General features: G+C 51.4%; 2 protein-coding genes across 6 annotated transcripts in view; one reads left to right on the top strand and one right to left on the bottom strand.

The window, feature by feature from the left end:
* The window catches only part of LOC138814677 (intraflagellar transport protein 140 homolog), a 59,030-nt gene extending 42,709 nt beyond the window's left edge, over window positions 1-16,321 (bottom strand). Inside the window, exons 1-13 of one of the 3 annotated variants that reach the window (XM_070003827.1) lie at window positions 15,959-16,321; window positions 14,540-14,717; window positions 12,979-13,200; window positions 9,681-9,802; window positions 9,264-9,406; window positions 8,151-8,326; window positions 7,261-7,352; window positions 5,575-5,681; window positions 4,749-4,894; window positions 2,347-2,550; window positions 1,951-2,023; window positions 1,618-1,709; window positions 236-363 (exon numbers count right to left, since the gene is read on the bottom strand). In XM_070003827.1, coding sequence (XP_069859928.1) covers window positions 236-363; window positions 1,618-1,709; window positions 1,951-2,023; window positions 2,347-2,550; window positions 4,749-4,894; window positions 5,575-5,681; window positions 7,261-7,352; window positions 8,151-8,326; window positions 9,264-9,406; window positions 9,681-9,802; window positions 12,979-13,200; window positions 14,540-14,686 — 1,652 coding nt within the window. In that variant the 5' untranslated portion in view covers window positions 14,687-14,717; window positions 15,959-16,321. The remainder of the gene's footprint in view (window positions 1-235; window positions 364-1,617; window positions 1,710-1,950; window positions 2,024-2,346; window positions 2,551-4,748; window positions 4,895-5,574; window positions 5,682-7,260; window positions 7,353-8,150; window positions 8,327-9,263; window positions 9,407-9,680; window positions 9,803-12,978; window positions 13,201-14,539; window positions 14,718-15,958) is intronic. The other 2 variants (XM_070003825.1, XM_070003826.1) reach the window with 2 other exon arrangements.
* Window positions 16,322-16,914: 593 nt separating this feature from the next.
* Window positions 16,915-27,387, top strand: part of LOC138814676 (protein cramped-like) — a 48,635-nt gene continuing 38,162 nt past the window's right edge. The window contains exons 1-3 of one of the 3 annotated variants that reach the window (XM_070003823.1): window positions 16,915-17,197; window positions 18,655-18,992; window positions 26,734-26,927. In XM_070003823.1, coding sequence (XP_069859924.1) covers window positions 18,656-18,992; window positions 26,734-26,927 — 531 coding nt within the window. In that variant the 5' untranslated portion in view covers window positions 16,915-17,197; window position 18,655. Of the gene's footprint in view, window positions 17,198-18,654; window positions 18,993-26,733; window positions 26,928-27,387 lie in introns of those variants that run through there. The other 2 variants (XM_070003822.1, XM_070003824.1) reach the window with 2 other exon arrangements.

Here is a 27,387-nt window from a genome sequence, read left to right as displayed (position 1 = left end):
CTTGCTGCAGAGAGCCAGCCTGGCTTTGACGAATACATCAAACAGAAATACCCTGCCCACAAACACCCCCATGCCCTGCCTCCTCCTGCAGTGTAGCCCCTCACACCAAGGCCAAGACCTGAGGCATATTAAAAATGAGGTGGCACAAGAATGTTCAAATCTAAGGAGATTTCTGGCATGGATCTTATTTTCTACCAACACACAGTTAATACTTCAATTTGGACAAAAGTTGTACCTTCGGGAAAGATCAAAGCTTTTGAAGTGAGCTAAGTCTGTCCCCACAACCAGGAAAGTCCCACAGATGTCCAGGATGCAGGGGTTCCCTTCAGTCTCAGAAAACAGCAGCAGTTGCTTGACCGTCCCCTGAGGAAAGAGGAAACCAGAATTCAGGACTGCAGCTCCCATGGCTCTCCATTTTTGTTACTCAACATTCTTGGGTCAGCTGGCACAGCCCACTGAGCAGAGCACGCGGCATTACTGTGGGTAAGGCAGGGACGGGCACATCACCCAGGAACCTAAAGATGCAAACTGGCAGGGGAAGATAGGACTTGGAGCTGTTCTTTCTGTGCCCTCCCTTTCGTCTTCTCTTATCACTGTACTCTTTACTGTCTGGCTACTCACTAGATGCCAATGCCATGAAAGGGCCCCGTCGGACAGTCACAGGGAACCACAGGGATTCCAGCGATAAAAATCACAACCTAGCTAAAACTAGCTGTGATCTTGTCACAGAATGCTGCTGCATGTAGTGGCCTGGCGGTGGCCATGGCTTCCCAAAAGGTATCTCTACTTGAAACCTGTGGATCAGACCGCATTTGGTATTTAGAGACGTGATTAAGGATTTTGGAAAATCATTCTGATTTAGCATGGGCCTTATACCCAATGAGGAGTGTTTATTTTTCATGCTGGAGATAGAACCCAGGACCTCATTCATGTTAAGCAGGCACTTACTGAGTCAAAGTGTGATTAGAGACAAGAAAGAAGACGCGGAAAGATACCGTGTGTGAAGATAGGGCAGAGTGAAGCGAGTGCTCTGCGAGCCAATGACACCAACAATCGCCAGCGTTTCTGGCTCCCGGAAGCCAAGAGAGGCAGAAGAGGCCTATGAAGAGGCTCCCAAAGCAATAAGCCCTGAGAACATCCGGATTCAACAACAGCTTGTACAACTGAGAGAGTAAATTTCTGTTCTCTGAAGCTACGTTGTTTGTGGTGATGTTACAGCAGCCACAGGAAGCTAACACCAAGTTATATTAGAGTCTGGCAACATGGTGTGGGATGCAGACATGGGAAGGGCTGTCTGACTCTACACTGCTCCCCTCCCAGCTTCTCCCTCACACAAGGAACAGCCCATCTGGAGACACTCAGCCCAGCCCCGTGTATTCAAAGGCCAGCAAAGTGGTCCTTTTCACTGCCAAAGGCACTATCTAGCCCTGCTTCCCAGTTTCAGAGGTCCCAATAGCCATGGATGAAGTGGCTTCCTTATAATCCACTTGGACGAATCACTTGGTGGGAAATCGGATAGAGGCAGACAAAGTCAACAAAGGCTCTGGCTCAATCTAGAGAAAGAATCTGGGACTGCTCTGGTTTTCTTCATTATCACAATTCACAGCAGCCACTTACCTGCCAGGTCCGAACTTGAACTCGGTTTGGCTCCACTGTATAAACACTTTCCTCATACATCGCTAACACAGGGGACTCACACAGGAAGGAACCTAGAATGAAAGATAAGCACTGACCCAGCAGCAGCTGGTAATTCCAGAACATCCAGGAATCAGGGAGCCCAGGCAGGTTGGCGAGCGCAGGTCTTGTGGTTTTCAATGATGTTGACTGAAATCAATAGGCTGTGGTGTGGGAGGCCCTGGCAGCATAGACCAGAGCCCCAGTGTGGGCAGGGAAACTGATGTGAGGGTCACCCCATGTGCCAACACCCTGCGGGTGTGAGGAAACTCCCACCTGCATTCCGTAAGGTGGTTCCAGAAGGCTCAAAGATCGCTATCTGTTTTCCATTCCACACAGCCACAGCATCCTAAGACAAACATGTCCAAAAGTAAAGGTCAGGAAGAGTGGATGCAGACTACAGACACCACACACTGCCAAAGCCTGCCCCCCTCTCTCCACTGCAGGGTCCGCACCTCAGCCCAGCATTGGGCCACTGTAGCTCCCACAGACAAAATGCCCCCGAGTTTTGATGATTACTTTCTTTATAAATATGACACACATGGAGACTCAGAAAGGCAATCCAGGATGGAACTGGATGTGGAGGCTCCTTGCTATCCTGAATCCCCCCAACCAATAAGTGGGCGGTGTTGAAGCTCCGCGTGTGACCCCAGTAGCTGCCCCGGGAGTCACCTTGGTGACAAACACTCCGCTGATATGCATGTCTGTGCGCAGGCTGTGCGAGCTTCCCGTGGACAGGAAGCACACGTTGAGTAAACTGGGAGAGATCTGTACGGCAGCCACTTGCTGGTTGAAGTGTGAGGACATGGCCTGCTCACTGAGGATGGACACGGAGCTGATGGTGCTCACCGCCAGAAGATTCTTTCTGGAGCCCCACTGCAGTCCCGTGTGCAAAGAAAAAGAATAAGACATGTGAGAAGCTCACCTAACAAGAGGTTCAAAGTAGCTGCTACAGATACTCTCATTACAATAAGCCATGCTTGATCACGTGAGGGAAGGTGTATAGTCATACATGTTGTTGGAGACAGCACATCAATAAAGGGAAATAAATTATATATAAAAAATCAAAAGCCCAAGAAAAATACAGCATATGTTCATACAGAAAGTCATGTAACAAACGTCACAGCAGCATCATTCGGTTACTGTCCGAAATGTCTATGAGCCGATGAACAGATAAGCAGACTGTACTCCAGTCATGCGATGATACATAACTCAAGCATAAACACCGAACCCTGACAAGTGACACGGCATGGAGGAAGTAGAAAACATGGTGCTCAGTGACAGCAGCAGCCACAGGGACAGCAGGTTACATGATTCTACTCTGGTGCAATGTTCAGAATAGGAAACTCCAGAGGGACACAAAATAGATTACAAGCTTCCTACAGCTGAAAAGGGAAATGGAGAAGGGGTATGGATTCTGGACCTCCCCCCCTCCCCCGCCAATTGGTCGTGGGGCTTGATCTCCTGGCTTGGGCACTGTCCCTCAGCTCTTCAGTTCAAGGCCAGTGCTCTACCACTTGAGCTACAGCGCCACTTCTGGTTTTCTTGTGGTTAATTGGAGATAACAGTCTCTCAGACTTTCCTGCCTAGGCTGACTTTGAACCGCAATCCTCAGATCTCAGCCTCCTGAATAGTTAGGATTACAGGCGAGAGCCACCAACGCCCGGCATGAATGTTTTTACAGTGACCAAAATGTTCTAAGATTTATTGTGGAGAAAAAAAATTAATCATGGAGGTATCTGAAGAATTTTTTTTTTTGGAGGTCCAGTCATGGGGCCTGAACTCTGGGCCTGGGCACTGTCCCTCAGCTCTTCAGCTCAAGGCTAGCGCTCTACCACTTGAACCACAGCGCCATTTCTGGCTTTTTTCTTTTTTGCTTATGTGGTGCTGAGGAATCCAACCCAGGGCTTCATGCATGCAAGGCAAGCGCTGTATGAAGAATTCTATGAAGATACTAAAAACCATTTGGCTGGGTGCCAGTGGCTCAGGCCTGCAATCTTAGCTATAAAGGAGGCTGAGATCTAAGAATTGCCATTTGAAGCCAGCCTGGGCAGAAAAATCCCCATGAGACTCTTATCTCCAATAAACTACTCAATAATGGGAAATGGTGCTGTGGCTCAAATGGTAGAGCACTAGCCTTGAGTGCAGAGAGGCTCAGGGAGAGCACCCAGGCCCTGAGTCCAAGATCCAGGACTGGCAAAAACAAACAAAAAACAAACAAAAACCATGCCTGGTGCTGGTGGCTCATCTCCAATTAACTACCAAAAGTCAGAAGTGGCACTGTGGCTCAAATGGTAGAGTGCTAGCCTTGAGCTGAAGAGTGCAGGGACAGCTCCCAAGCCCAGAGTTCAAGCCCTACAACTGACAAAAACAGGTGAATCATATCAGAGATAGAAAGATGGGTAACAGGGACTGGGAAATTGGCTCAGTAGTAGAGTGCTTGCCTCAAATGCATGAGGCCCTGGGTTCAATTCCTCAGCACCACATAAGCAAAAAGAAAAAAGCTGGAAGTGGCACTGACTCAAGTGGTAGAGCACTAGCCTTGAGCTGAAGAGCTGAGGGACAGCGCCCAGGCCCAGAGTTCAGAATTCAGGCCCCACAACTGGACCCCCCCCCCAAAAAAAAAAGAAAGAAAGAAGAAAGAACGATGGATAACAGATGGACAGAAACGTATTTATACAGGCTTCTAGTCCCTCATCTGAAATTCTGAAACCCAAAAGACATCTATCTATCTATCTATCTATCTATCTATCTATCTATCTATCTATCTCTATCTATCTATCTATCTACCTACCTACCTACATACCTACCTACCTATCTATCTTGCTATGAAGTCTAGGCTGGTCTTCAGCTCTTGGCCTCCATAGTGTGGGGATTTAAGGCATTACAGCACATGCCTGGCTGCCGTGCTCCACTTTAAGCTTTGTTACTGTTAGTTTTTTTTAAATATACTCTAACATAACATTATTGGTTATATAGCCTTAAATCATTGGTAGAAATAGGTCCAAAGCCAATTCCTTCCTCCATTTTGTGAAGCAGAAAAAGGGCATATTAAGCACCCTGTAGAGCTATACCTTTATTTGTGTGATGTTTCCTTCAAGCTCAGTGGGCGTCCGGAGGGCCCACGCATCCTTTCCTTCTACCCCACGGCTGCCTGGAAGGCCTGGCACTTTTCTCCACATGGCTATTTGCCCTTTACTGGTACCAGCTGCCAGAAGACCTAGAGGTGAAAACAAAGTGCATGGGAATTGAGTTGAAAAGTGGATTAAGTCAGGTGCTGGTGGCTCACACCTGTAATCCTAGCTACTTAGGAGGTTGAGATCTGAAAATCACAGTTCAAAGTCAGCTCAGGCAGGAAACTTCATGAGACTCTTATCTCTAATTAACCACAAAAAGCTGGAAGTAGAGTTGTGGCTCAAGTGTTGGTGCACTAGCCTGTTGAGGCTGAGTTCAAGACCCAGTACGTGTGCACATGAGCGCGCATGCAAAGAAAGTATTGTTGTTTTTTTGTTTGGTCATGGGGCTTGAACTTTGGGCCTGGGCACTGTTCCTCAGCTCTTCAGCTCAAGGCTAGTGCTCTACCAATGTGAGCCACAGCTCTTCTTCAGGTTTTCTGGGTGGTTTATTAGAGATAAGAGTTTCATGACTTTTCCTGCCCGGGCTGGCTTTGAACCATGATGCTCAAATCTCAGCCTCCTGAGTAGCTAGGATTACAGGTGTGAGCAAACAGCACCTGGCTCCAGTCTGGCATCTTTGCTGGTAAATAGAAAATTTATTACCTATTCTGACTTGAAATGTCAATCCCCTGATCTCAGGCCACATAAGTAGATAAGACTGTAAGTGAGAGCTACTGCTGCGGGCCAGGTTTTGTTTCTTTCATGAGAAGTCAAGTAATCTCACCTTTGGCTTTACAGTAACAAACACAGTTTATATTTTCTCCTTTTTCAAAGCCAAACTTCTCCTCTGGACTTAGTATATAATTTTCTCCTCGTTCCAAGTCCCAGAATCTGCAAGGGAAGAGGAAAGCGCCGTCAAGGCTGTGTTAGAGACCTCCCTCTCCCCTTCCCTCTGCTCAAAAGAGTTGAACCTGTGCAGCAAACTTAAGACCGGGCAAAGGCTAGCGTGTCCAGATTCGTAGTATAAAAGAGAAGCTGGGTACTGGTGGCTCATGCCTGCAATCCTAGCTACTCAGGAGGCTGAGATCTGAGGATCACAGTTTAAAGCCAGCCCGGGGGGCTGGGAAGGTGGCTCAGTGGTAGAACACTTGCCTTGCATGCATGAGGCCCTGGGTTCGATTCCTCAGTACCACATAAGCAAAAAGATAAAAGCCGGAAGTGGTGCTGTGGCTCAAGTGGTAGAACACTAGCCTTGAGCTGAAGAGCTGAGGGACAGCGCCCAGGCCCAGAGTTCAGGCCCCATGATTGGACCCCCCAAAAAAAATAAAAATAAAAAAATAAGTAAAGTCAGCCGAGGGAGGAAAGTCCGTGAGACTCCTATCTCCAATAAACCAGTAGAAAACCGGAAGTGGCGCTGTGGCTCAAGCGGTAGAGCACTTGCCTTCAGCTGAAGAGCGCAGAGACAGTGCCCAGACCAGAGTTCAAGCCCCACGACCAAAAAAAAAAAAAAAGGATGTTTATAACTACTTTATGATCTTTTTTGATAGTTAAAGAGCAGTTTCTTACAGGTGGTTCATATATGACATTAGGTCATGCAGAGAAGACTCAAACCCTAATCACATTAAGCAACACCAGAAGCCCCTGAACCAAGTGTAAATTCTATTCATTTCCTGCAGAGGAAGTTTTGGTGATACATACCTAGACAGGAGATAGGAATATTGTTTGAATACAGGAGCTAGAGATCTCATCTCAAAAACCAAAACAGAACCCTCCCAATAGCAGGCAAGCCATTCCAGGGGTGGACAAAGGGGTCACGCTATTGGCTGGGGCAACGGACTGCAGGGAGGTGAGCCAGGTGGATGTGGTCTCTTGGGGCCTCTATGCTTTGTTCCTCCTCTGAGAGGTGGTTGAGCATGTTATTTCTAATTATAAAAATTCATCATACCAGCTGGGTGCTGGTGGCTCACACCTTAATCCTAGCTACTCAGGAGTCTGAGATCTGAGGATCTGAAGTCAGCCTGGGCAGGAAACTCCATGAGACACTCATCTCCAATAAACTACTCAGAAAAGGCTGGAAGTGGTGCTGTGGCTCACGTGGTAGAGGGCTAGTGTTGAACACAAAAAGGTTCAGGGTCGGGGCTGGGAAGGTGGCTCAGTGGTAGAGCACATGCCTTGCATGCCAGAGGCCCTGGGTTTGATTCCTCAGCACCACATAAGCAAAAAAGAAAAAAGCCAGACGCGGTGCTGTGTCTCCAGTGATAGAGCGCTAGCCTTGAGCTAAAGAGCTGAGGGACAGCGTCCAGGCCCAGAGTTCAGGCCCCATGACCAGACCCAAAAAAACAAACAAACAAAAAAAGGTTCAGGGTCAGTGTCCATGCCCCAAGTTTAAGCTTCAGGATTGGGAAAAAAAAAAGCTTGTTTCTGGCAGAATTTTCTAGAAGCATGCATTTGAATGGAGATAAGCTCTTACCTGAGGACAGCTTCCCCTATGGCCATCACAAGAAGGCTGCCCTCAATCAAAGCGATGTCTGCCCGGTGACCGGTTTTCCCACTCAGCTTCACCTGTATGAGGACAACACAGCTGAAGGAAGCCTGTGACCCCTGCTGAGATGCCAGCTCCAGATTCTGTGAGCCTGGCATCTGGGCTTCAGATGCCCCAGGTGGAGGGACTACAGGACAAACCATGCAAATGGAGATGTGAACTTGTTTTTCAAGATGTATATATGCAAAGACTGGACCTTTAGGAGGGAATTAGGCCCAGAGAATTCCTAAGGGAGGATGGAGCCCTGGTGCAGCGAGAGGTGGCATCTGTCATGTTCCACGGCGTGTGAGCTAGCCCACTGAGTGGCTGCAGTCCAGGAGCTAGTGCAGGCTCCCCCAATACTCCTTCCACTTACTCAATTACTGGAAAACCTTGTTTCCCTTACCTGTATGGACTGACCTACCCATGGTATAAAAGTAAGCCTGAATAGCCAGTTTAGATGTCCCTGAACCGTGGCTGCAGCTGTCCAGTCTTGCTCATCAAGACAGAAAGGAAGCCGGGTGCCGGTGGCTCACGCCTGTAATCCTAGCTACTCAGGAGGCTGAGATCTGAGAATCGCGGTTCAAAGCCAGCCCAGGCAAGAAAGACCATGAGACTCCTATCTCCAACAAACCACTAGAAAACCGGAAGTGGCGCTGTAGATCAAGTGGTAGAGCGCTTGCCTTGAGCTGAAGAGCTGAGGGACAGCGCCCAGGCCCAGAGTTCAAGCCCCATGACTGACAAAAAAAAAAAAAAAAAAAAAAAGACAGAAAGGACACTCAAGGTAGGCATGAGAACTTGGCCCCCAATTCTCAGCATGAGCCCATTTTCCTACTTGCCTTCATCACTTCTTCAGCCTCCCCCTCAGGTGTCACCACGTAAAGGGACAGTAGAAGCTTCTCTGTGACCACCACCAGTGCCTCTCTCTTCTCAATGTAGAAGAGCGTCTGGATGGCGCTGTCTGTGGATGCCACCTGGGTGGTCTTACCCTTCTCATCCACATAGTGCACCGACCCTGGGGACAGAGGAGGGTCACTTTAGGGGCCCTGGCTTATCTGTGTTTCTGTGACACTCACACGCAGCCATTTCTATCTACTTAAAGACAATTCCAAAATAAGACATCTTCATTGTAAGAATTTAGAAATAGCACATTTGATGGTGTGATATCTATTTTATCAGCCTAGTTGTCCCTGTCAACTCCTTTCCCATTGCGCTTGTGGAGGGTCGTGGTGTCTGCTGACCACACTGGTTCTACAGCTTAGTGACTCACGTCATCTCCGTTGCTACTCGGGTTTATCCACACCCTCCCTATACCTGTGCTTTCAGGGAAGGCCCTTCCTGTCCCACTGCTGCTGTGCTACTGGTGTGCTCTCTGATTTCGTGCCAGGTCTCTCTGTACCTCCCTCACTTCTCCTTGTCTAAGCTGTAGAAGGCAGCTTAGAGAGAAAGTCCTAGAGTGACCTTTTTCAATGTCCGGATTTCTCTACCTCCTGCCTTGCATTAGACTGTTGCTCCAACAACAACTAGCCTTGTCTTGGCGTCCTTTCTTCCCTCCTGAGTGTCTAACCGTGGTGGTGAGACCAGTTCAAGGATCGGGGATTGCTGTGGCTCATACAAAACTTGACTTACTAAATGGAAACATTCAAGATTATCTTGGCTAGGGCTGGGAAGGTGGCTCAGTGGCAGAGTGCTTGCTTTGCATGCATGAGGCCCTGGGTTCGATTCCTCAGCACTATATAAGCAGAAAAAGCCGGTGCTGTGGCTCAAGTGGTAGGGCACTAGGAAGAGCTGAGGGACAGCACCCGGGCCCAGAGTTCAAGCCCCATGACCAACACCCCCCCCCCAAAAAAAAAAGATTATCTAGGCTAGTTAGAATAATAACTGTTACTAAAATCCTGACCAGACTTCTCTTAACATGCTTTACTCCTGTAATCACAAACCATGTTCCTCACCATCGGTCAGACTGACAAAGAACGACAGCCCATCTTGAGACCCCATCTTCAGCAAACTTCCGAAGCCACTTTTCCTCCAGTTAAACATGTCCAAGGCTTTCTCATCACCACTCACTGCTGCCTTTGCCAACTGAACCAAGTCTCTGAGAATAAACAAAAAGGCAGTCAGTAATGGTGCACCTACTGCAGAAATGAACTCTGCCTTGCTGAAAGGAAACAAACAAAAAGAAGAAAATAAAGACAGTCAGGATTCCCTTGAGTGACAGGGGGCTGGGAACCACCCTCCCTCCAGTCAGGAGCGGCACCCCAACCTTCAGGACGGAGAAGACACACCTCCCTCCAGTCAGGAGCCACACCCCTGCCTTCAGGACAGAGGAGACACACCAGATGCTCAGGAGTCTCAGACTTAATACTTACTCGCCAGGAGGGGGCAGCCGGAAGATGCAGTGGGTGAGGTGCTTCCCATACTCATGCTTCAGCAGGGGTGTCCCCTGCACACGGCCCCGTTGGTCCAGTCTCCACAGGAGCAGGACACCAAGCTGTAAGACACCAATTGCATGGGTGAGCAGACATCTTTATAGAATGAACTAGGAGGAGATGAAAGGTCAATGACCCAGCAAAATAAAGGCTGGTCCCTAGCTCAAGAAATTAGAGCTAGGGCTGGGAAGGTGGCTCAGTGGTAGAGCACTTGCCTTGCATGCCTGAGGCCCTGGGTTCGATTCCTCAGCACCACATAAGCAAAAAGAAAAAAAGCTGGAAGTGGTAGAGCGCCAACCTTGAGCTGAAGAGCTGAGGGACAGCGCCCAGGCCCAGAGTTCAAGCCCCACGACCGGACCCAAAAACTAAGAAATAAAAAATAAATAAGTAAAAAAAAGAAATTAGAGCTAGGCGTCAGTGGCTCAATCCTGTAATCCTAGCTACTCAGGAGGCTGAGATCAGTGGATTGCAGTTCAAAGCCTTCCTGGGGCAGAAAAGTCTGTGAGACTTTCTTCTTGTTCATAGACTTTTCTGTCCAGGCTGGCTCTGAACTGAGATCCTCAGATCTCAGCCTCCTGAGTAGCTAGGATTATAGCCAGCAGGCACTGGCTTCTGAGTTTTTTTCCTTCCCCTTTTACTGTCAAGGTGATGTACAGAGGGGCTACAGTTACATAACTAAGGTAAGAAGTACATTTCTTGTCGAAACTTGTTATCTCTGATCTGAGACTCTTATCTCCAATAAACTACTCAGTAAAAGCCAGAAGTGGTGCTCTGGCTCAAGTGGTAGAGCACTATCTTGAGCACAAAGAGGCTATGGGATATAGCCCAGGCTCTGAGTTCAAGCCTCAGGACCGGTAAAAAAATAAAGAAAAAGAAAAAAAAATTATGGAACAATTACATGTGTACCATGGAATAAAAACTATTCAAAAGAAAAACAAATCAGAAACTCTTCTCTGCACCTCCTTTTATCACTTGGAGATAGCAAGTATTATTTGTTCAGCTCTTTATAATGCACTGTTAATTTCGGACTAGATTCCAGTTACTAAAAACAGTGAAATTTCCACTTATGATAGCCAGTTTTCCCTATCATTACATTACAAATAGTATTAGTACATTTTTTATAATTTGTACAAGTGTACAATAATTATGGTACATTTTTAGAATTTTTAGAATAAATTGATATTACATTATTATTAACTAATGTCCACACTTCACTCTTAAATCCTTTAAAAAATTTTTTTTTTTGTCAGTCCGGGCAAAAAAACTCAGGGCCTAGGCACTGTCCCTGAGCTTTTTTTATTCAAGGCTAGCCACATCACCATTTCTGACTTTTTCTGTTTATGTGGTATTGAACCCAGGGCTTCTTCAGGCATACTAGGCACTGTACCACTAAACCACATTTCCAGCTCTTATTTATTTATTTATTTATATTTTTGTTGGTCATAGAGCCTGAACTCTAGGCCTGGGCACTGTCCCTCAGCTCTTCAGCTCAAGGCTACTGCTCTACCACTTGAGCCACAGCACCACTTCCGGCTTTTTTTCTTGCTTATGTGGTGCTGAGGAATTGAACCCAGGGCCTCATGAATGCAAGATAAGTACTCTACCACTGAGCCACCTTCCCAGCCCCTTCAGACCTCTTTTAATAAATCTTTTTTTCTTTTCTTTTTGGTTGGTCATGGGGCTTGAACTCTGGGCCTAGGTGCTGTCCCTCAGCTCTTCAGGTCAAGGTGAGTGCTCTATCACTTGAACCACAGTGCCACCTCCGGTTTTCTGGTAGTTAATTGGAGTTAAGAGTCTTATGGAGCCGGGCGCTGGTGGCTCACACCTGTAATCCTAGCTACTCAGGAGGCTGAGATCTGAGGATCGCGGTTCAAAGCCAGCCCGGGCAAGAAAGACCGTGAGACTCCTATCTCCAATAAACCACCAGAAAACCGGAAGTGGCGCTGTAGCTCAAGTGGTAGAGCACTTGCCTTGAGCTGAAGAGCTGAGGGACATTGCCCAGGCCCAGAGTTCAAGCCCCACGACCAACAAAAAAAAAAAAAAAAAAAAGAGTCTTATGGACTTTACTGCCCAGGCTGGCTTTGAACTATGATCCTCAGATCTCAGCCTCCTGAGTAGCTAGGATTACAGGTGTGAGGCCACTGGCACCCAGCAATAAATCATTTTTAAAAATTGTATTTAAAGTTAGGGCTGGTAGTATGTGCCTATATTCCTAGTTACTCAGGAGGCTGAGATCTGAGGTTCAAAGCCAGCCTGGGCAGGGAAGTCCTTGAGATTCTTTTTTTTGTCAGTTGTGGGGCCTGAACTTTGGGCTTGAGCACTGTCTCTCAGCTCTCTTAGCTCTTCAGCTTAAGGCTTGTGCTCTACTATTTGAATCACAGTGCCACTTCTGGCTTTTTCTGCTTATGTGGTGCTGAGGAATTGAACTCAGGGACTCATGCATGAAAGGCAAGCGCTCTACCACTGAGCCACCTTCCCAGCCCAGTCCTCAAGATTCTTTTTTTTTTTTTTTTTGGTCGGTTGTGGGGCTTGAACTCTGGGCTGTCCCTCAGCTCTTCAGCTCAAGGCGAAAGCTCTACCACTTGTGCTACAGCGCCACTTCCGGTTTTCTGGTGGTTTATTGGAGATAGGAGTCTCACGGTTTCTACTGCCAGGGCTGGCTTTGAACCATGATCCTCAGATCTCAGCCTCCTGAGTAGCTAGGATTACAGGCGTGAGCCACCAGTACCCGGCTTCTCTTTTATACTACGAATCTGGACACTCTAGCCTTTGCCCGGTCTTAAGTTTGCTACACAGGTTCACAGCTTCCTCAAGATTCTTATCTGCAATAATCTACTAAAAAAGCCAGAAGTGGAGCTGTGACTCAAGTGGTAGAATGCTAGCTCTGAGCAAAAGAAGCTCAGGGACAGCATCTATACACTGAGGTCAAGCCCAAGGATGTACATGCAAAATAAATAAATAAATAAATAACATTTTAAAAAACTCATGGTATCTGGGACTTTCAGACATCTTTATAAATGCAATTTCCTAGCAAAGTATGTTTTTAACATTATGGACATACATTGACCATAGAACGTGATCTTAGAAGGACAATTTTAAGATTTGCTTCTGAGATAAAGTAAAACAATTTGAAATGATATCTGACAAGATCAGCTCTATCTGGGCGCCTGGCCTTAAGCATGTTTTGCCTGGTGCATCCTTAAGAGCATGGTGGGAGATGGAGACTGAATGTGCTTACCCTGTCACCAGACACCAGGCAGCTCCCACTGGTGCTCCAGCTGAGGATGGTGATGTCGGCACTGTGTGTTGTGGGCACTGTGTGCTGTTCCTTGTCCTGCTTGTTAAATACTATCACTTCTCCAGTCTCCCAGCCGATTGCCAGGACCAGCCGTGTTGGGTGCCAACAAAAGGAAGCCACCCGGAAGGACCTCTCGATGTGTGTGTCTGGCACAGGCTCACCCTATGTTGGGTGAGAAGAAAAATTCCATATTATAGATATTGGTGGCTACTTAAACAATTTCTGCCTCTGGGAATGTAGCTTAGTTGTACAGTGCTTGTCTAGCATGAATGAATCCCTGGGTTCAATTCCTTAGTAACACATAAATAGAAAAAGCCAGAAGGGTGCTGTGGCTGAAGTCGTAGAGCATGAGGCTTGAACATACAGAGGCTAAGGGACAGAGCCCAGGCCCTGAGCTCAAGCCCCAGGATCAGAAAAAGAAACAACAACAACAACAACAACAACAAGAGTCTCTGCCTCTAACATCAACAAGAAGCTCAAAGATGCAGCTAAATTTCATGCCTGGTGCTGGTGGCTCACACCTTTAATCCTAGCTACTCAGGAAGTTGAGATCTGAGGATCAGTGTTCAAAGCCAGCCCTGGGCAGGAAAGTCCGTGAGACTCCAATCTCCAATAAACCACTCAGAAAACTGGAAGTGGCACTGTGGTTCAAGTGGTAGAGTTCTAGCCTTGAGCTGAAGAGGTGAGGGACAGCGTCTAGGCTCAGAGTTCAAGCCCCATGAGCAACCAAAAAAAAAAAAAAATTCAAGAACACCAAGGGCTGATGGCAATAATAGAATAGAAGCTAAGAGGTCACAAGACAGACTTCAGAGAGACCATGGCCCTACCAATACCTGATGTTAGACTTTTGGTCTTTTTTTTTTTTTTTTTGGTCCAGTCGTGGGGCCTGAACTCTGGGCCTGGGCGCTGTCCCTCAGCTCTTCAGCTCAAGGCTAGCGCTCTACCACTTGAGTCACAGCACCACTTCTGGCTTTTTTCTTTTTGCTTATGTGGTGCTGAGGAATGGAACCCAGGGCCTCATGCATGCAAGGCAAGCCCTCTACCCCTGAGCCACCTTCCCAGCCCAGACTTCTGGTCTTCACAGCTGTGAGAGAGAATGAACTTCTATGCTTTAAGTCACCCAGTTTATAGTAAGATGTTAATTCAACCACAGTAAACTACTCCAGCTTCAAATGGTAATGCGAAGTGGAAGGCAGAGCTAGAACTGACAAGACAAGGGCTAAGTATCCACAGACCATAGAAATTAACCACTAATTGACTGTGGAACCTGTCTTAAACATTTCTAATCATGTACCCAAACCTAAATGGCAGTGGTAAAGGAACTGTCCCCAAACCACAGAATTCATGATATTGGAATATGAACCTAGATGAGAATGGATGAGGGAAAAACTAGAGCAAAGCAAATCTAATATATCTTCCCCCAGCCACACCCTACTCAAGAACAAAGGAAATACAAGAACCAGAAGCTACTACAGTCAGCAATGTAGCTCCAGGGACTCACTTGTTCCAGGTAGATGTCCACACTTCCTCCTGACATTGTGCCAGTGGAGGCCACTGCCAGGAATGGGTGGACAGGGTGCCAACTGATGTGGGACGGAGACCCAGCTGCATCTGGGGCTTGGATTCGGTGATCAAAATAGAGGGCCATGACAAAACACAGGCCTAGGCAGGGCTGAAACCTAAGGGGCAGAGAGAATTAAAAAAGAAAGAAAAGAAAATCAACTAGGGAGAGATACATTAAAATTACAAAAAGGAAGCAAACTTACCATCATGATACATTTGGCAGCTTAAAATAGCTCCTTTGAATAACTATTTAGAAGACAACTTTGTTTGGAAGAGTTAACAGAGAAAAACAAAAATGAGAAGCAATTGAATATGAAATGACTTTGGATATGATGAAAAATAAAGTGCATATCAGCAGAGGATGGAGAGTATGAGAGCAAATAAGCTAGCACAAAAGCCCAGACTACAAATACGATTCTTGATAACTTTTATTCCAGTAGTAAGGACGATTTCAATTTCTATAGCTGCCTTTAAAGCAAACTGCCCACAAGAGGGTCTCCCCTCCCCCCAAAAAAAGAGCATTCCTGTCCTTTACAGAAAGCATAAAACTTCAAGGATGTTGTCTAGTTCCAACTCCCAAGTGGTATATAGAACAGAAATATTTCCTTGTTGGAGAAATCAGAAACAAAAGCCAAAGCAGCTGTAGGAAAGACGAAACTGATTTACTACAAGAACTTAATCAGTGGCATTCTATTAACGTCCCCAGGAAACACTCTTCCACCGAAAACTGGCAAATACAGAACTCAGGGGAAAAGGAAAAGCATTTCACTATTCTATTTGCTTGACTCCCCTCATTTTCATCTTTAGGGCCTAAATGTGTCCCTTAAATCGGCTTTTTGGGAAGAATGCTGCGCTCAGCGGGTTACTTCTCGATGACAATGTCAGGGACTCAAGGATGGGTTCCAACATAGGCTTTCGGGGGCGGACACCAGTGGCCACCCTCTGTCTAGCCCTCTAGGACGGCTCTGGGCACCTATCTGACGTCTGAAGAGCAGGCGGGGTGGGGCGGGGGAGCGGTGCAGCGTCCCCTGCTCCAGGGTTCCCCTACCCCGCTTCCTTCCAGTGCCCAGGGGTGGTGCTGACCGCTCCACACATATCCGTCCACAGCACCCCCCCCCGCCCCAACAGCAACTGGTGCCGGTCGGGGTGCCTGAGACTGGTGGGGAGTGACTTCGGGAGCCACACTCGCCACGGAGGAGGAACCCGAGGCCCGGTTCCCGTCCTCCCCGGCCTCGGCAGGCCCGAGTCCCGCGGGCCGGCCTCCAGCCTCCACCCCGGCGGGACCCCGGCCCAGCCGTGACCTCTGCAGGCCCGTCCCCAGCCCCCCTCGGACTCGGCGCGGGCCCGGGGCACTCACCTGGGGAGGGACCACGGCGCGGCCCGCGTTGCCCCGACAACGCCGCGCGACAAGGCGGAAAGAGCCGAAGGCGGCCGGCCGCGTCCGACGCGCCTCCCAGGCGCGGCCCCGCCCCGGAGCCCGGCGGCGGTGGTTCCTCCTCAGCTCCCGCTGCGCGGCCCTAGCGGCGTCCGGCTCCCCGGCGCTCTCTCCGGGCTTCCCTCACCCGCCCCAGGTCCCTGCTGCCCACCGGCGGCCTAGTTCTGGCGCCGAGCCGCGACCCGAGGCCGGGACATCCGGGGCCCGGTCAGCGCCGTTCTCTCGCGGCGCGCCCTGGGCCCATCAGGCCGCGCCCGCGCCTCTGGCGAGCGAGCCGCAGGCCCAGCCTCGAGGCCGCGGCGGGCAGTGCGCGCCTCCCAGCTGGCGTCCAGTCCGCCAACGGCCGGTGAGGTGCCGGACAGCAGACGCGGCGACGGCACGTCCGCGCCGGCGGACCAGAGGGCTGAGGGGCGCTGGCCTCGCCTGCAGGGGGGGACCCTAGTTTTCAAACCTCAGTCTGGTAAACACTAGTTTCAAGAACTCCCTCAACGCCATGATGAGGGGAGGGAAAAAAGTGACACGCCACACCGCGGCGTGCGAAGCCTCTCACCCGCTCCCCACCCGGGTTCGCGCGCGATTCAAGACGCCGCGTTGAAGCGGCGACTTCTCACGCATCCGTCAACACGGCGGCAGCCAATCGCAGCCAGGGTGCTGAGCCCATTGGCTGTCGGTTTACCAATCAGAATCGACGCACGGGCGCGGGGACGGAGTCACAACACGCCTGGCGTCGCGAGCCGTCCCCGAATCCCGTGCGTGAGAGCGCGCTCGCCCGCCCTGGGCCAATGGTAGCTCGCCCTGGGGGGCGCGTCCGCCGGAAAGCTCCTGCGTGCTCGCCCCCGTCCGGGACGCCCGCCCCGCCCCGCCCCGGAGCCGTCTCGGTGTCTCCGGCGGCAGCGGCAGCCGGAACTGTGCTGCGATCGGCGGTCCGGGCCTCCGCGGCCGAGCAGCGGCGGTCTGGGCGACCGGGGCCCCGTCAGCCGCGAGCCAGCTCGCAAAGCCGGACGTGCGGGGCCCACATTTCTCGGTGACTGCGGCCGGTCCGCGGCCATCCGCCCGGCGTCGCGGCCTGGCCGCAGCTGCCCGGCCCGGCCAGTTCTGCGGGCGCCCGCGGAGGCCTGGGGGCCCGGGAAGCCAGGCTGCGGCGGGGCGTGGATGAAAAAGGTGACCGCAGCCTGCGTTCGGAAGTCGGCCGGGGAGGCCGCGCGGCGCGGGGGCCCGCGGGGGGGGGCGCGGTGCGCACGGGGCCCGCGGGGCTGAGGGGTCGCGCCGCGTGCCGCCGAGCCGTCCCGTCCCTCGGGGGGGTGCGCGCTTCTCCCACCCGGGAGCGGCACGGAGAGTGTGGAGCGGGGCCGCGGCCCGCCGTCCCGGCGCCTCCCACCTTCAGGAAGTGACGGACTCCCGCCCGAGCCGCCGCCGCCGGGACGCGGCCTGGCGCACGGGCGAGCGCCTCCCGTGTCGGCCGGGTCGCGGGAGGAGGGTCCCGGGCGCCCCCACCGCGGGCCCCAGGAGCAGGCGTCTGGGGACCTGGCGCTCGGGTCGGTGGAAGTGAGTTGGGCTGAGCGAGCCCGGGGTCGGGAGCCGTGGGGTCTGCCCCGGCCCGGGTGTGCGTCGTCGGTTCTCCGTGGTGGTCTGGAACACACACGGTCAGCGCTCCTACTCGGTCGAGTCGGGGTTCGGAGCGACCCCGTCCTCTGAGCAGAGGGCGAACCCCGTTTCGTGGCCGTTCGCCCCGGAGTCGCGGCGCCGCTGTGCCTTTCTGCCCCGGTCCGGGTCTTTGCGGAGGGACCCCGGCCGCCGGGCCTCCGCCGCGGTGCCGAGTCGGTTCCCGTCGCGGGGTCGCGTGCGGGTCTCCCCGGTGAGTGGGGACGGGCGCGGCCCGGTCCGCGGGGCGCCGGTCCACGCTCGCCCCTGCGGTCCTCCCCGGGCGGGGGTCCCTCCGCCCCAGGCCGCCCGCCTGGCCTTTGGTTGCGGACACTTCGCGCCGCGGCCGCGGGTCGCGGGCGTCTGTCCCTCGGGCTCCTCGCGCCCCGGCCCGGGCGTGGCCGGGCCGACCCTTTCCCGGGTGTCCCCAGCCCGTTCCGCGCAACAGGCTCTTTGTGGCTCAAGCTTTGCGGTCCGCCCCCCGGGCGGGTCCCGCGCCGCGCAGCCCGAGCCTCCGCGTTGCCGGCCGGGGCTCCGCGGCCGGCGCGGGCCGTTGCGCGGGGCAGGTGCGCGTCGGGACCCCGCGCGTCTCGGGCGGGGAGGACGGGCCGCGGGCGAGGGCCGGGCAGCTGCGTGCGGCGCGGGAGCGAGGAGGGCAGGCCGGGCCCCGCGGGGTGGGCGGCGGGACGGCGGCCCCCGGGGTGGGGGCTGAGGCGGGCCGGACGCCCGGCGGGGTCGGGCTGCCGATCCGCCGCGCCCGGGGCGGCCGGCCGGGCGGGGGGGGGGGGCGGCGGGGCCGGCGGCGCGGGCCGGGCCGGCGCGGGGCCGGGCGGGCCGGGGTGAGGGCCGGGGCCGGCGCCGTGCGGGCCCCGGCGGGCCGGCGGGCGGCGCTGGAACAAACAACGGCCGCCATGTTGGGAGGCCGGCGGTAAACTTCTGCCCGCGCCTCTCACCGCCCCTCGCCTCTCCCGCCGCAGGATGACAGTGAAGTTGGGCGACTCCGGCAGCGGGGAGGACGGGCTCAAGAAGCTGGGCAAGCGGGCAGCCGATGAGGAGTCGCTGGACGTCGAGGGGCCCGGCGGCGCGGACGCGGCCGAGGACGGCAGCGGCACAAAGAGAGACGGCGCGACCCCGCGGGCCGGCGGCGCCCCCGCGGGCCCCGCCGCGGCGCCGGCCTCGTCCCCGCCACAGGGCAGCTCCCAGGACCAGCACCACTTCCTCCGGTCCAGCGTGCGGCCCCAGAGCAAGAGGCCCCGGAAGGACGCGCCCTGCGCCGTGGGCAGCGGTGGCGCCAGCTCGGGGCCCCGCGGGAAAGGTAGGCACCCCCGGGCCGCGGCCCTGCAGCCGCGGACCCCCGCCCGGGACGGCCCCCGGCGAGGGCCGCGTCCCCTCCGCCCTTCCCCGAGGCGCTGCCTGCTGTGTGGGTGCCGGGCGAGGGGCCAGGTCGTGCCCTTCCTTTGGGCCAGTCCGATAGATGTCCACAGCGCACAGGGTCGCTGCTGACTTTTCTCAGATGGCCACGTAAAACTACAAACAGTAGCTTAGGGATGGGGGGAGAAAGTACCTGCTCTGCGGGTCCCCAAACTGTCAGGGGCTGGGAGTGCAACAAAGGAACCTGCTTTGAAAACTACAGGGGAGGAAACTGGTAAGAAACCCAAAAAGAATGACCAGCAACCACAGGAGTGGACCGGTTCATTGTCCCAACACTCAGGTGTTCTTGGCTTGGAAAGTACCAAGGGCGCAGGGAAGGGACTCCTGCAGTGTCAACCCAGTCCTGGTTGGTGCGCAGACGTTTGCTTCCTCTCCACCCTACCCCGTGGCCCCACTTGAGGCCACGCTCTGGTGTGCTCATCCTAGGTTGAGGATGTGACTGCTGGACTGGGGCTCCGGGGTCCCCACTGTGGGAATAAGTAAGATGCATGTCATGTGTTCCATGTGCTCATACTTCCTCGTCTGCATTCTGCTCTTAACCGTGAGGTAAACTGCTCTTAAATTCTTTTGTTTCGAGCCAAGTTTGCAGCACTTTTTAAAAACAGCAAATATCTCACTGATTCCTGGTGTGTTCTGTATGGGGAAAAAATCTTTCACTTAGTTCCTTGGACAACATTAAATTTACTCATGGTAATGGTGGTTATAAAAAGAGAATACCTTGGGGCTGGGAAGGTGGCTCAGTGGTAGAGCGCTTGCCTTGCATGCGTGAGGCCCTGGGTCCAATTCCTCAGCACCACATAAGCAAAAAGAAAAAAGCCAGAAGTGGCGCTGTGGCTCAAGGGGTAGAGAGCTAGCCTTGAGCTGAAGAGTTGAGGGACAGCGCCCAGGCCCAGTGTTCAGGCCCCACGACCAGACCCCCCCCCCCAAAAAAAAAGAGGATCCATTTTGCCAGTGTGTCCCATTAAACTCACTGCTATTCAAAATTGAAGGGGGTGGAACCCTGAATTCCCTGGGATTAGTAACTCAGTGACAAGTTTTGATGTAAATAGTCTTGCTTAAAGATTTAAGTGTGAGGTAACCTTGCTTGTTTCAGAAATTAAAACTTGCCTCATGTACAAGTAATTCTGGTGTGAAAATCGCTAATGGGTTAGGAAAACTCTGAATTTGTATCATAGCCTTGACTTTTATTTTTTTTTAAAAAGTACCTTCTCTGCTAGTTACCGCTACACTTGACCTCAGGTCTGCCCTCACGCACGCAAACTCCTTGGCTTGGACCCGGATGCCCCCTGGTTCCCCACACCTCCCATCTCCCAGGTCCTCCTACTGCACTTTGCTTTTGAGTTTGCTTTTCCATCAGAGGTGTGTCTCTGTCGCGCCCCCCCCCGCCCCCCAAAACCTATGAAAGAAGGGATGGGGGCCCCTGCTGTGGCCTTCAGCTGGGGTTGCTGGGAAGAAATGTTGGTGTAAAGGCACTGACAGAAGCGCTACCCCCTGAACATCAAGGAGGGTCGCGGGGTCTTGATGTCCAGGTGGGTTTTGACAGGGCAGTGGAGGGAGGGAGGTGTGCTTTGTTTTTACAGTTGGGAGGCTTACCCAGGTGGAACAGGTTTCTGGTTGACTTGGTGGGTTATTGATGCTTCTGATCATGATTCTTGCCCCCTGGGTAGCTTAGAGCCGAGATTGACTTTTCATTGTGTAGTATTTAGTATTAATAAGATGTGTTAGTTGTGCTTCTTGTGACTTCTCTTTTCCAGTTGTAGCAAGCTAAGCTGTAAAGGCTTTCTCTGGAGGGAAGTGGGGAGTGTTGTCTCCTTTGCGTTGAGCACTCTGCTGTGGAAGCCCTGAGCTTCCTGCTGAGGGCTCCTTGTGATAGGCCCTCCCCATGAGAGGCTCTGCGGACCCTGCAGACCCTTTGATGCACTTTACTGTTCCCTGGACATTCCCCGTCAGGCTTCAGAGAGAATGGTACTTTCGTCCTCCACAGGAGAGAAGGCCAGGCGTGACTGCAGGTCTGTGTATGTTGTCCAGCCAGTCTCTAGAACTGGTTCTGTGGAGGATCTCTTTCCTGTGGACTGGAAATCTCCACTTGGAGTGGCTAAACAGGGAGGGGTCAAAAAGAAACGAGCATTTTTTTACTTTGCAACAAACTTCCACGGGAAAAGCTCACGGTTGAGGCACTAGCAGCTTTTTTTCCTAATCTTTTTGTTGGTTTCGGTTTGTTAAATTTATTTGTTGTTTTGTTATCTTTAAATACTTATATAATACTTGTGTAAAGGGGTCTCAGCACTACATGCCTGCTTATGAGTACAGAACGTTGATGGGTCTTACCTCTTCTGTCACCCCCACATCTGCCTCAACCCTCCCCAGGCCCTCCGCTTACTAGTTCCATTTTCACATACGGACATTGACTGTTGGGAGTGACAGCTCCTTCAGTTGCTGCCTTCCTTGCCAATCTCAGTCCTCCTGGACATTGGTAGCAAAGGACTTGGGGAGAAGATGGAGGCCTTTCTTATCCGGCTTTGTCCACACACCTCTGCTTTATTACTCTGAGTCTTTAAGAGTAGACTTTTTTTTTTTTTTTGGTCAGCCCTGGGGCCTGAACTCTGGCCTGTGCGCTGTCCCTCAGCTCTCCAGCTCAAGGCTACCACTCTACCACTTTTGAACCACAGCGCCACTTTCAGCATTTTCTGAGTATGTGGTGCTGAGGAATGGCACCCAGGGCCTCCTGCGTGCAAGGCGAGCCTCTACCACTGAGCCGCCTTCCCAGCCCCTCGTTTTTGTTTTGGTATGTATAAACTTGTACTGGCGCTTGACCGCTGAGCCGCTGTCCTAGCCCTTTGTTTTTGTTTTGGTATGTATAAACTTGTACTGGCGCTTGACCGCTGAGCCTCATACTCCCACTTGGCGGGTTTGCTCATTTGTGACTTGCTCACAGCTGGTGCTTTACTGCTTGAGCCACAACTCCATCTTAGCTTTTTGCTTGTTATTGGAGTTAGAATCTTGAGGACTTTTCTGCCTGGGCTGGTTTGGAACCATGATACTCTGAGCATTTATTTGTTTGTGTTTAGTTCTTCGTAGTCTTAATAACAACATAACCACCTTACCAAATTTCAGCCTCTTATGTCTCTATTTTTCCTTAAAATACAAGTTACTTCACACTTTGAAATACAGAAATTTTTTGAAGATGACATAAATTTTCCCAGCATTGTCAAATCATGACATTTTGTTACCTTCGCTTTACAAGTAAAGAAAAATAATATATATCCAGGAGCTGGTGGCTCACACCTATAATCCTAGCTACTCAGGAGGCTGAGATCTGAGGATCATCGTTCAAGGCCAGCCCATGCAGGAAAGACCATGAGTCTCTTATCTCCAGTAAACCACTAGAAAACCCGAAGTGGCACTGTGGCTCAAGCGGTAGAGCTCTTGCCTTGAGCTGAAGAGCTGAGGGACATCACCCAAGCCCAGAGGTCAAGCCCCACGGCTGACAAAATAAATAAATAAATAAAATAAGAGGCACAGAGTTTGGTGTCTCTCTCTCTCTTTCCTTCTCTCTTGTGTGCACATGCGTGCCGCACTTTCTCTTGCTTTCTCTTTCTTGCTTTCTATTTTTGTTTGGTGCCCATCCTGGGGCTTCAGCTCGGCCTGGGCGCTGTCTCTGAGCTTTTGTGCTGAAGGCCAGCACCACTTCCAGCTTTTTTGGTAGTTAGTTGGAGATAAGAGTCTCACTAGCTCTACTGCCCAGTCTGGCTTCAAACCTCAGCCCTCAGATCTCAGCCTCTTGAGTAGAATTACCTGTGTGAGCCATCAGCACCTGGCTGATTTTCCAAGAGGTAGAAATCTTCCAAATTCCTAATTTCTGCTATTCAACAGCTATGTGGTTTGGGAAAGTTATTTAACCTCTGAATTTCCTCATCTTCAGTAAGTAGGGGAGAAATCTTAAGAACAAGTATTCATCCCAAGACCCTGCATTCTAGCCTTGTGTTTAATGAAGAAGCAGATGCTGAAGAACAGGGTGGCGCGCTGCTGGGGAGCTCTCCCACTTGGTGCAGGGAGGTAGGTTTGCAGCGGGAGGACGGGGTCAGGCTTGGTTTGTGCTGCCTAGCAGCCTTGCCTCAATTTCCCCACCTGTACAAAACATCTGAGCAGTAAATCTGCATTGAAGGATGAGAACAATCTAGGCTTTTGTAAGGATGAGAAAAACCTAGTGTTTTGGAGTTGAAATAAGGTTCTGTATTCCCAAGCCTGCTGGGTACTGGGTGGCTGTAGATGGAAGCCAAAGTGCTTTTGTCTTCCCAAGATGGCAGGCAGGCAGACCAAGGCCACATGCCTGCTTTCCTCAGGTGAGCGCTGTGACAGTGGCCTGCCATAGGGTAGTGGTGTGGGAGAGCTGAGAGGCTGTTGGACTTCTTGTGACAGCTTTGTGGGGTGAAGCACGGGGCCATGGGACAGCTAGGACTGAGGTGGACGTGGACTGGGAGGAAGGGGTTTGTCCTGTGCATCCGGAGCCTGGGGTGTGCGGGTGTGGGGTCAGTGACAGGCAGGAGGAGTCCAGTGAAGTATCCGGGGCCGTAGCCCTGACTGCCATCGAGCATGTGCTGTCAAGGCTCCCGCTCACTGGGAGAGCAAGGCGCTGTCTCTTCGCCGAGGAGCCACTGCCCCCAGGCTTCTTAGGTGCTTGGCTTCTTACCATGCGTGTGAATTCAAACCTCTCTGTGGACCCAGAAATGCCCTTGGAGTTGGTCTTTTTTTTTTTTTTGGTTGGTCATGGGGCTCAAACTCTGCCTGGGTGCTGTGTCCCACAGCTCTTCAGCTCAAGGCGAGCACTCTGCCACTTGGGCCACAGCACCACTTCTCGCTTTCTGGTGGTTAATGAGAGATAAAAGCCTCATGAACTTTTCCTGCCTAGGCTGGTTTTGAACCATGATCCTCAGATCTCAGCATCCTGAATAGCTAGGATGACAGGCGTGAGCCGCCAGTGCCCAGCTGAAGCTTGTCTTTGACTCTCTTTGGTTGGACTTCTCACACCCCCACCTGGAAAGAATTAAAATTGTCTTCCATCTCTTGTATTTCTTTTCTCCCTTTATCCTTTGCTTTTGCTCTTCCTCTTGGTTACTATCCTAGGCCACCCCCCCACCCCCTGCCAAACTGAGGGTAACTTTTTCTAGATAGTTTCCTTTATGGTCCACCAGAGTATCTTTGTCTTTGGGCCTCTTCTATTTTTATACTGCTTGAGCTAAGCAAGGAAGCCATGTCCTCATCTGAAGTTCCTGGAGTAGATCAGATGGACTGCGCTTTTCTCTGAAGTATGTGAATCTACTCTACTTTCACAGTACCTTTGAGGTCTAGAATGCTGGGATGATTACATGGGTGATTTCCTTTCTTTGGATATCCAGCTTGCTTTAATTTCCTCTGCAGAAGAAATATTGCTTAGGAAACATCAGAAAGAAGGACTTAGCCATCTCTCAGCTGACTGCTAGTCAGTGGAAAGGTTATCTGGTCACTTTGAGGAGTTGTTTGCCACTTCAGGGCCCCATCAAAGTCAGTTTTACTAGTACAGGTTCATTTCATGTCTCCAAGTGTGAGTTACCCTGGTCTTTGCCCCTGTGGTCAGTTCAGATATACTTCCATTCTGTTTTCATTTATGATTCATGCTCATCAGATTTACCAATGCTATGTTTCAGTGAAATCTCCCTAACTTATCATGGCATCTGACTTAAGCTGTGTGTTCTTTCTTACATGCACAGAAGACAAGACTGTTGAAGTTAAGCTAAACGGTCAAGGGCTGGTTGGCAAGCTGGCACAGGAGGAGAGAGTTCATGAGTATTTGTTGTGAAACCTGAAATGACGTTAAAACTCTATATCATGGGTGGGTGATGCAGAGTAACTGAGCAACCCTTTCTCAAACAGTCCTTCATGAGGAATTTGGGGCTCAGTGCACACATAGTGCACAGATAGTTTGATATTTAGAGCTTTTTTTTTTGGTGGGAATTTGAACTTAGGGCCTCATTCTTAATAGTCAGGTACTGTACCATTTGAGCCACAATCCCAGCCATTTTGCATTGGTTATTTTCTTTTTTTCTTTTCTTTTTCATCTGTCATGGAGCTTGAACTCTGGGCCTGAGCGCTGTCCCTCAGCTCTTCAGCTCAAGGCAAGTGCTCTATCACTTGAGCCACAGTGCCACTTCCGGTTTTCTGAGTGGCTTATGGGAGGTAAGAGTCTCAGGGACTTTCCTGCCTGGACTGGCTTTGAACTGTTTTCCATATATCTCAGCCTCCTGAGTAGCTAGGATGACAGGCCTGAGCCACTGGCATCCAGCTGGTTATTTTCAAAGTAAGGGCTTGCCTTATGCCTGGCCAGCCTGGCTCTAATCTTGCTACTTGTGCTTTTTTTTTTTTTTTTTGGTTGTGGGGCTTGAACTCTGGGCTTGGGCACTATCCCTCAGCTCAAGGTGAGCGCTCTACTGCTTGAGCCACAGCACCACTTCTGGTTTTCTAGTGGTTTATTGGAGATAAGAGTCTCACAGACTCTCCTGCCGGGGCTGGCTTTGAACCACGATTCTCAGATCTCAGCCTCCTGAGTAGCTAGGATGATAGGCGTGAGCCACCGGGGCCTGGCTTACCTGTGCTTTCTTGTACCTCTGGGGAGGACAGACACGGGTCACAGCGCCCAGCCAGTATGCTTCTCCAGTGACTGGGGAATGTCCAGCCATGGACTGAGATGGAATCTTGCAAATTTCTTTATTCCAGGCTGACCTTGAATCATAATCCCCTGATCTCTGCTTCTCAAATAGCTAGGATTACAGGCTTGAGCTACTACATATGACTGAATTTTTTACTTTTCTTTTTTTAACCTTTGTTGAAAAGTTGTTTCATCGTTGGAAGATTTCTTAGTATTTCATGGTCTTACCTTATCCTTACCGGAGGAAGGAAGTCAGGAGGTCAGAAGAACATCTGCGACCTCCCTTTCCCCTCCAGGCTTCCCTGTATTATATGTTAGCTGTTAGATGTTATGTGTATTGCCTGGAAGGACGTCCAGATTAGGGACTGGTACTGTATGAGGACTTGGGAACTTCACAGTGCTTAAAAACCCCAGTCTGGATATGCACCAAGAATACTTCTAACATTATAGATCCACTGGCTTTAAATGGTTTATAGTCTGATGTACTGGTGTGTCTAAATGAAGGCCATGTTTTGCACACACAAATGTTCTTGAAGTTCACTTCTTTATTTGAAAAGATGGTAGAAGAGACTGTGAAATACAGTATCAGCTTTGCCAAGGGGATAGGTCTCTGCACCCTCTGTGAGTATGAATGTCAAATTAAACATCAAATGCGCAGCATTGCTGTGCTGCTCAGAAAGTACATGTGGTCTCTGTCCTCCTTACTGTTAAAATAGCTTAAGAATCATCTGCTCAGTTCAGGCTTCTGTTGTGAGAGACTCATTTTCTCTGAGTGTTACATGCTGGCGTTCCTGGTGGATTAGCTGCAGTGAGATGGTGGGCAGTGTGCCCCTGCCCCCGCTTCCCCCTGCCCCTGCTTCCCCCCTACCCCCGCTTCCCCCTGCCCCTGCCTGCCCTGCCCCCTCTTTCTGAAGAGGTTACTGTATAGTCCTTTCTCTCCAAGGAGCGGACAGTGGTGCGTCGTCATCTGGAAGCGTGTCTGGGGTTGCCCCTGCCCCCCCTGCGGGGGGCTCGCGCTCTTCCTCCCGGAACTTAGGGCCCTCAGGGGCTGAGAAGGAAGAAGGCAAGAAGGTGCGGCGGCAGTGGGAGTCATGGAGCACAGAGGACAAGAACACTTTCTTCGAGGGACTGTATGAGGTACGTCGTCGGTTTGAGAAGGGCTGGCCGGTGCGGCCGTCCTTCCTGAGTCCTCCCTCCCACCTTGTCTGTTCCCCGCATCTCCTGCCCCACGGCTGCTGGGTGAGCAGGATTCGTCAGGTGGCCCCAACAGTGGTGGGGTAGATAGGCATTTCTTTAGCTCCAACTTTGGCCTCCTGTTTCCTCTTGTGGGACAGGAGAGTGACTGGTACGATAAATTTCAGTGACACTTTTGTTTTGTCCCAAGGTTCTCACTGTTTCACAAATACACTGCTGGTTCTGCCTTTCCCTGGCTGCTGAGTGGGCTGAAGGGGGGGAGGGGAGGGCTTGAGTAAGGATGCCCAAGTGGATACCATCAGAGTAGCCGATGAGTAACAGAAGACACCGCAGCTAACCTGAGCCAGATAAAGTTCTACAAATTAAGAAGTAACTGTCCAGACCCGTTGTCCAGTGAGGCGGC

Source organism: Dipodomys merriami, unplaced genomic scaffold, assembly GCF_024711535.1.
Source record: "Dipodomys merriami isolate MVZ:Mamm:240054 unplaced genomic scaffold, mDipMer1.0.p SCAF_60, whole genome shotgun sequence".
Taxonomy (NCBI): domain Eukaryota; kingdom Metazoa; phylum Chordata; class Mammalia; order Rodentia; family Heteromyidae; genus Dipodomys; species Dipodomys merriami.
Note: the sequence above shows the minus strand (reverse complement) of the source record. Positions and strands in the feature narration are given on the sequence as shown.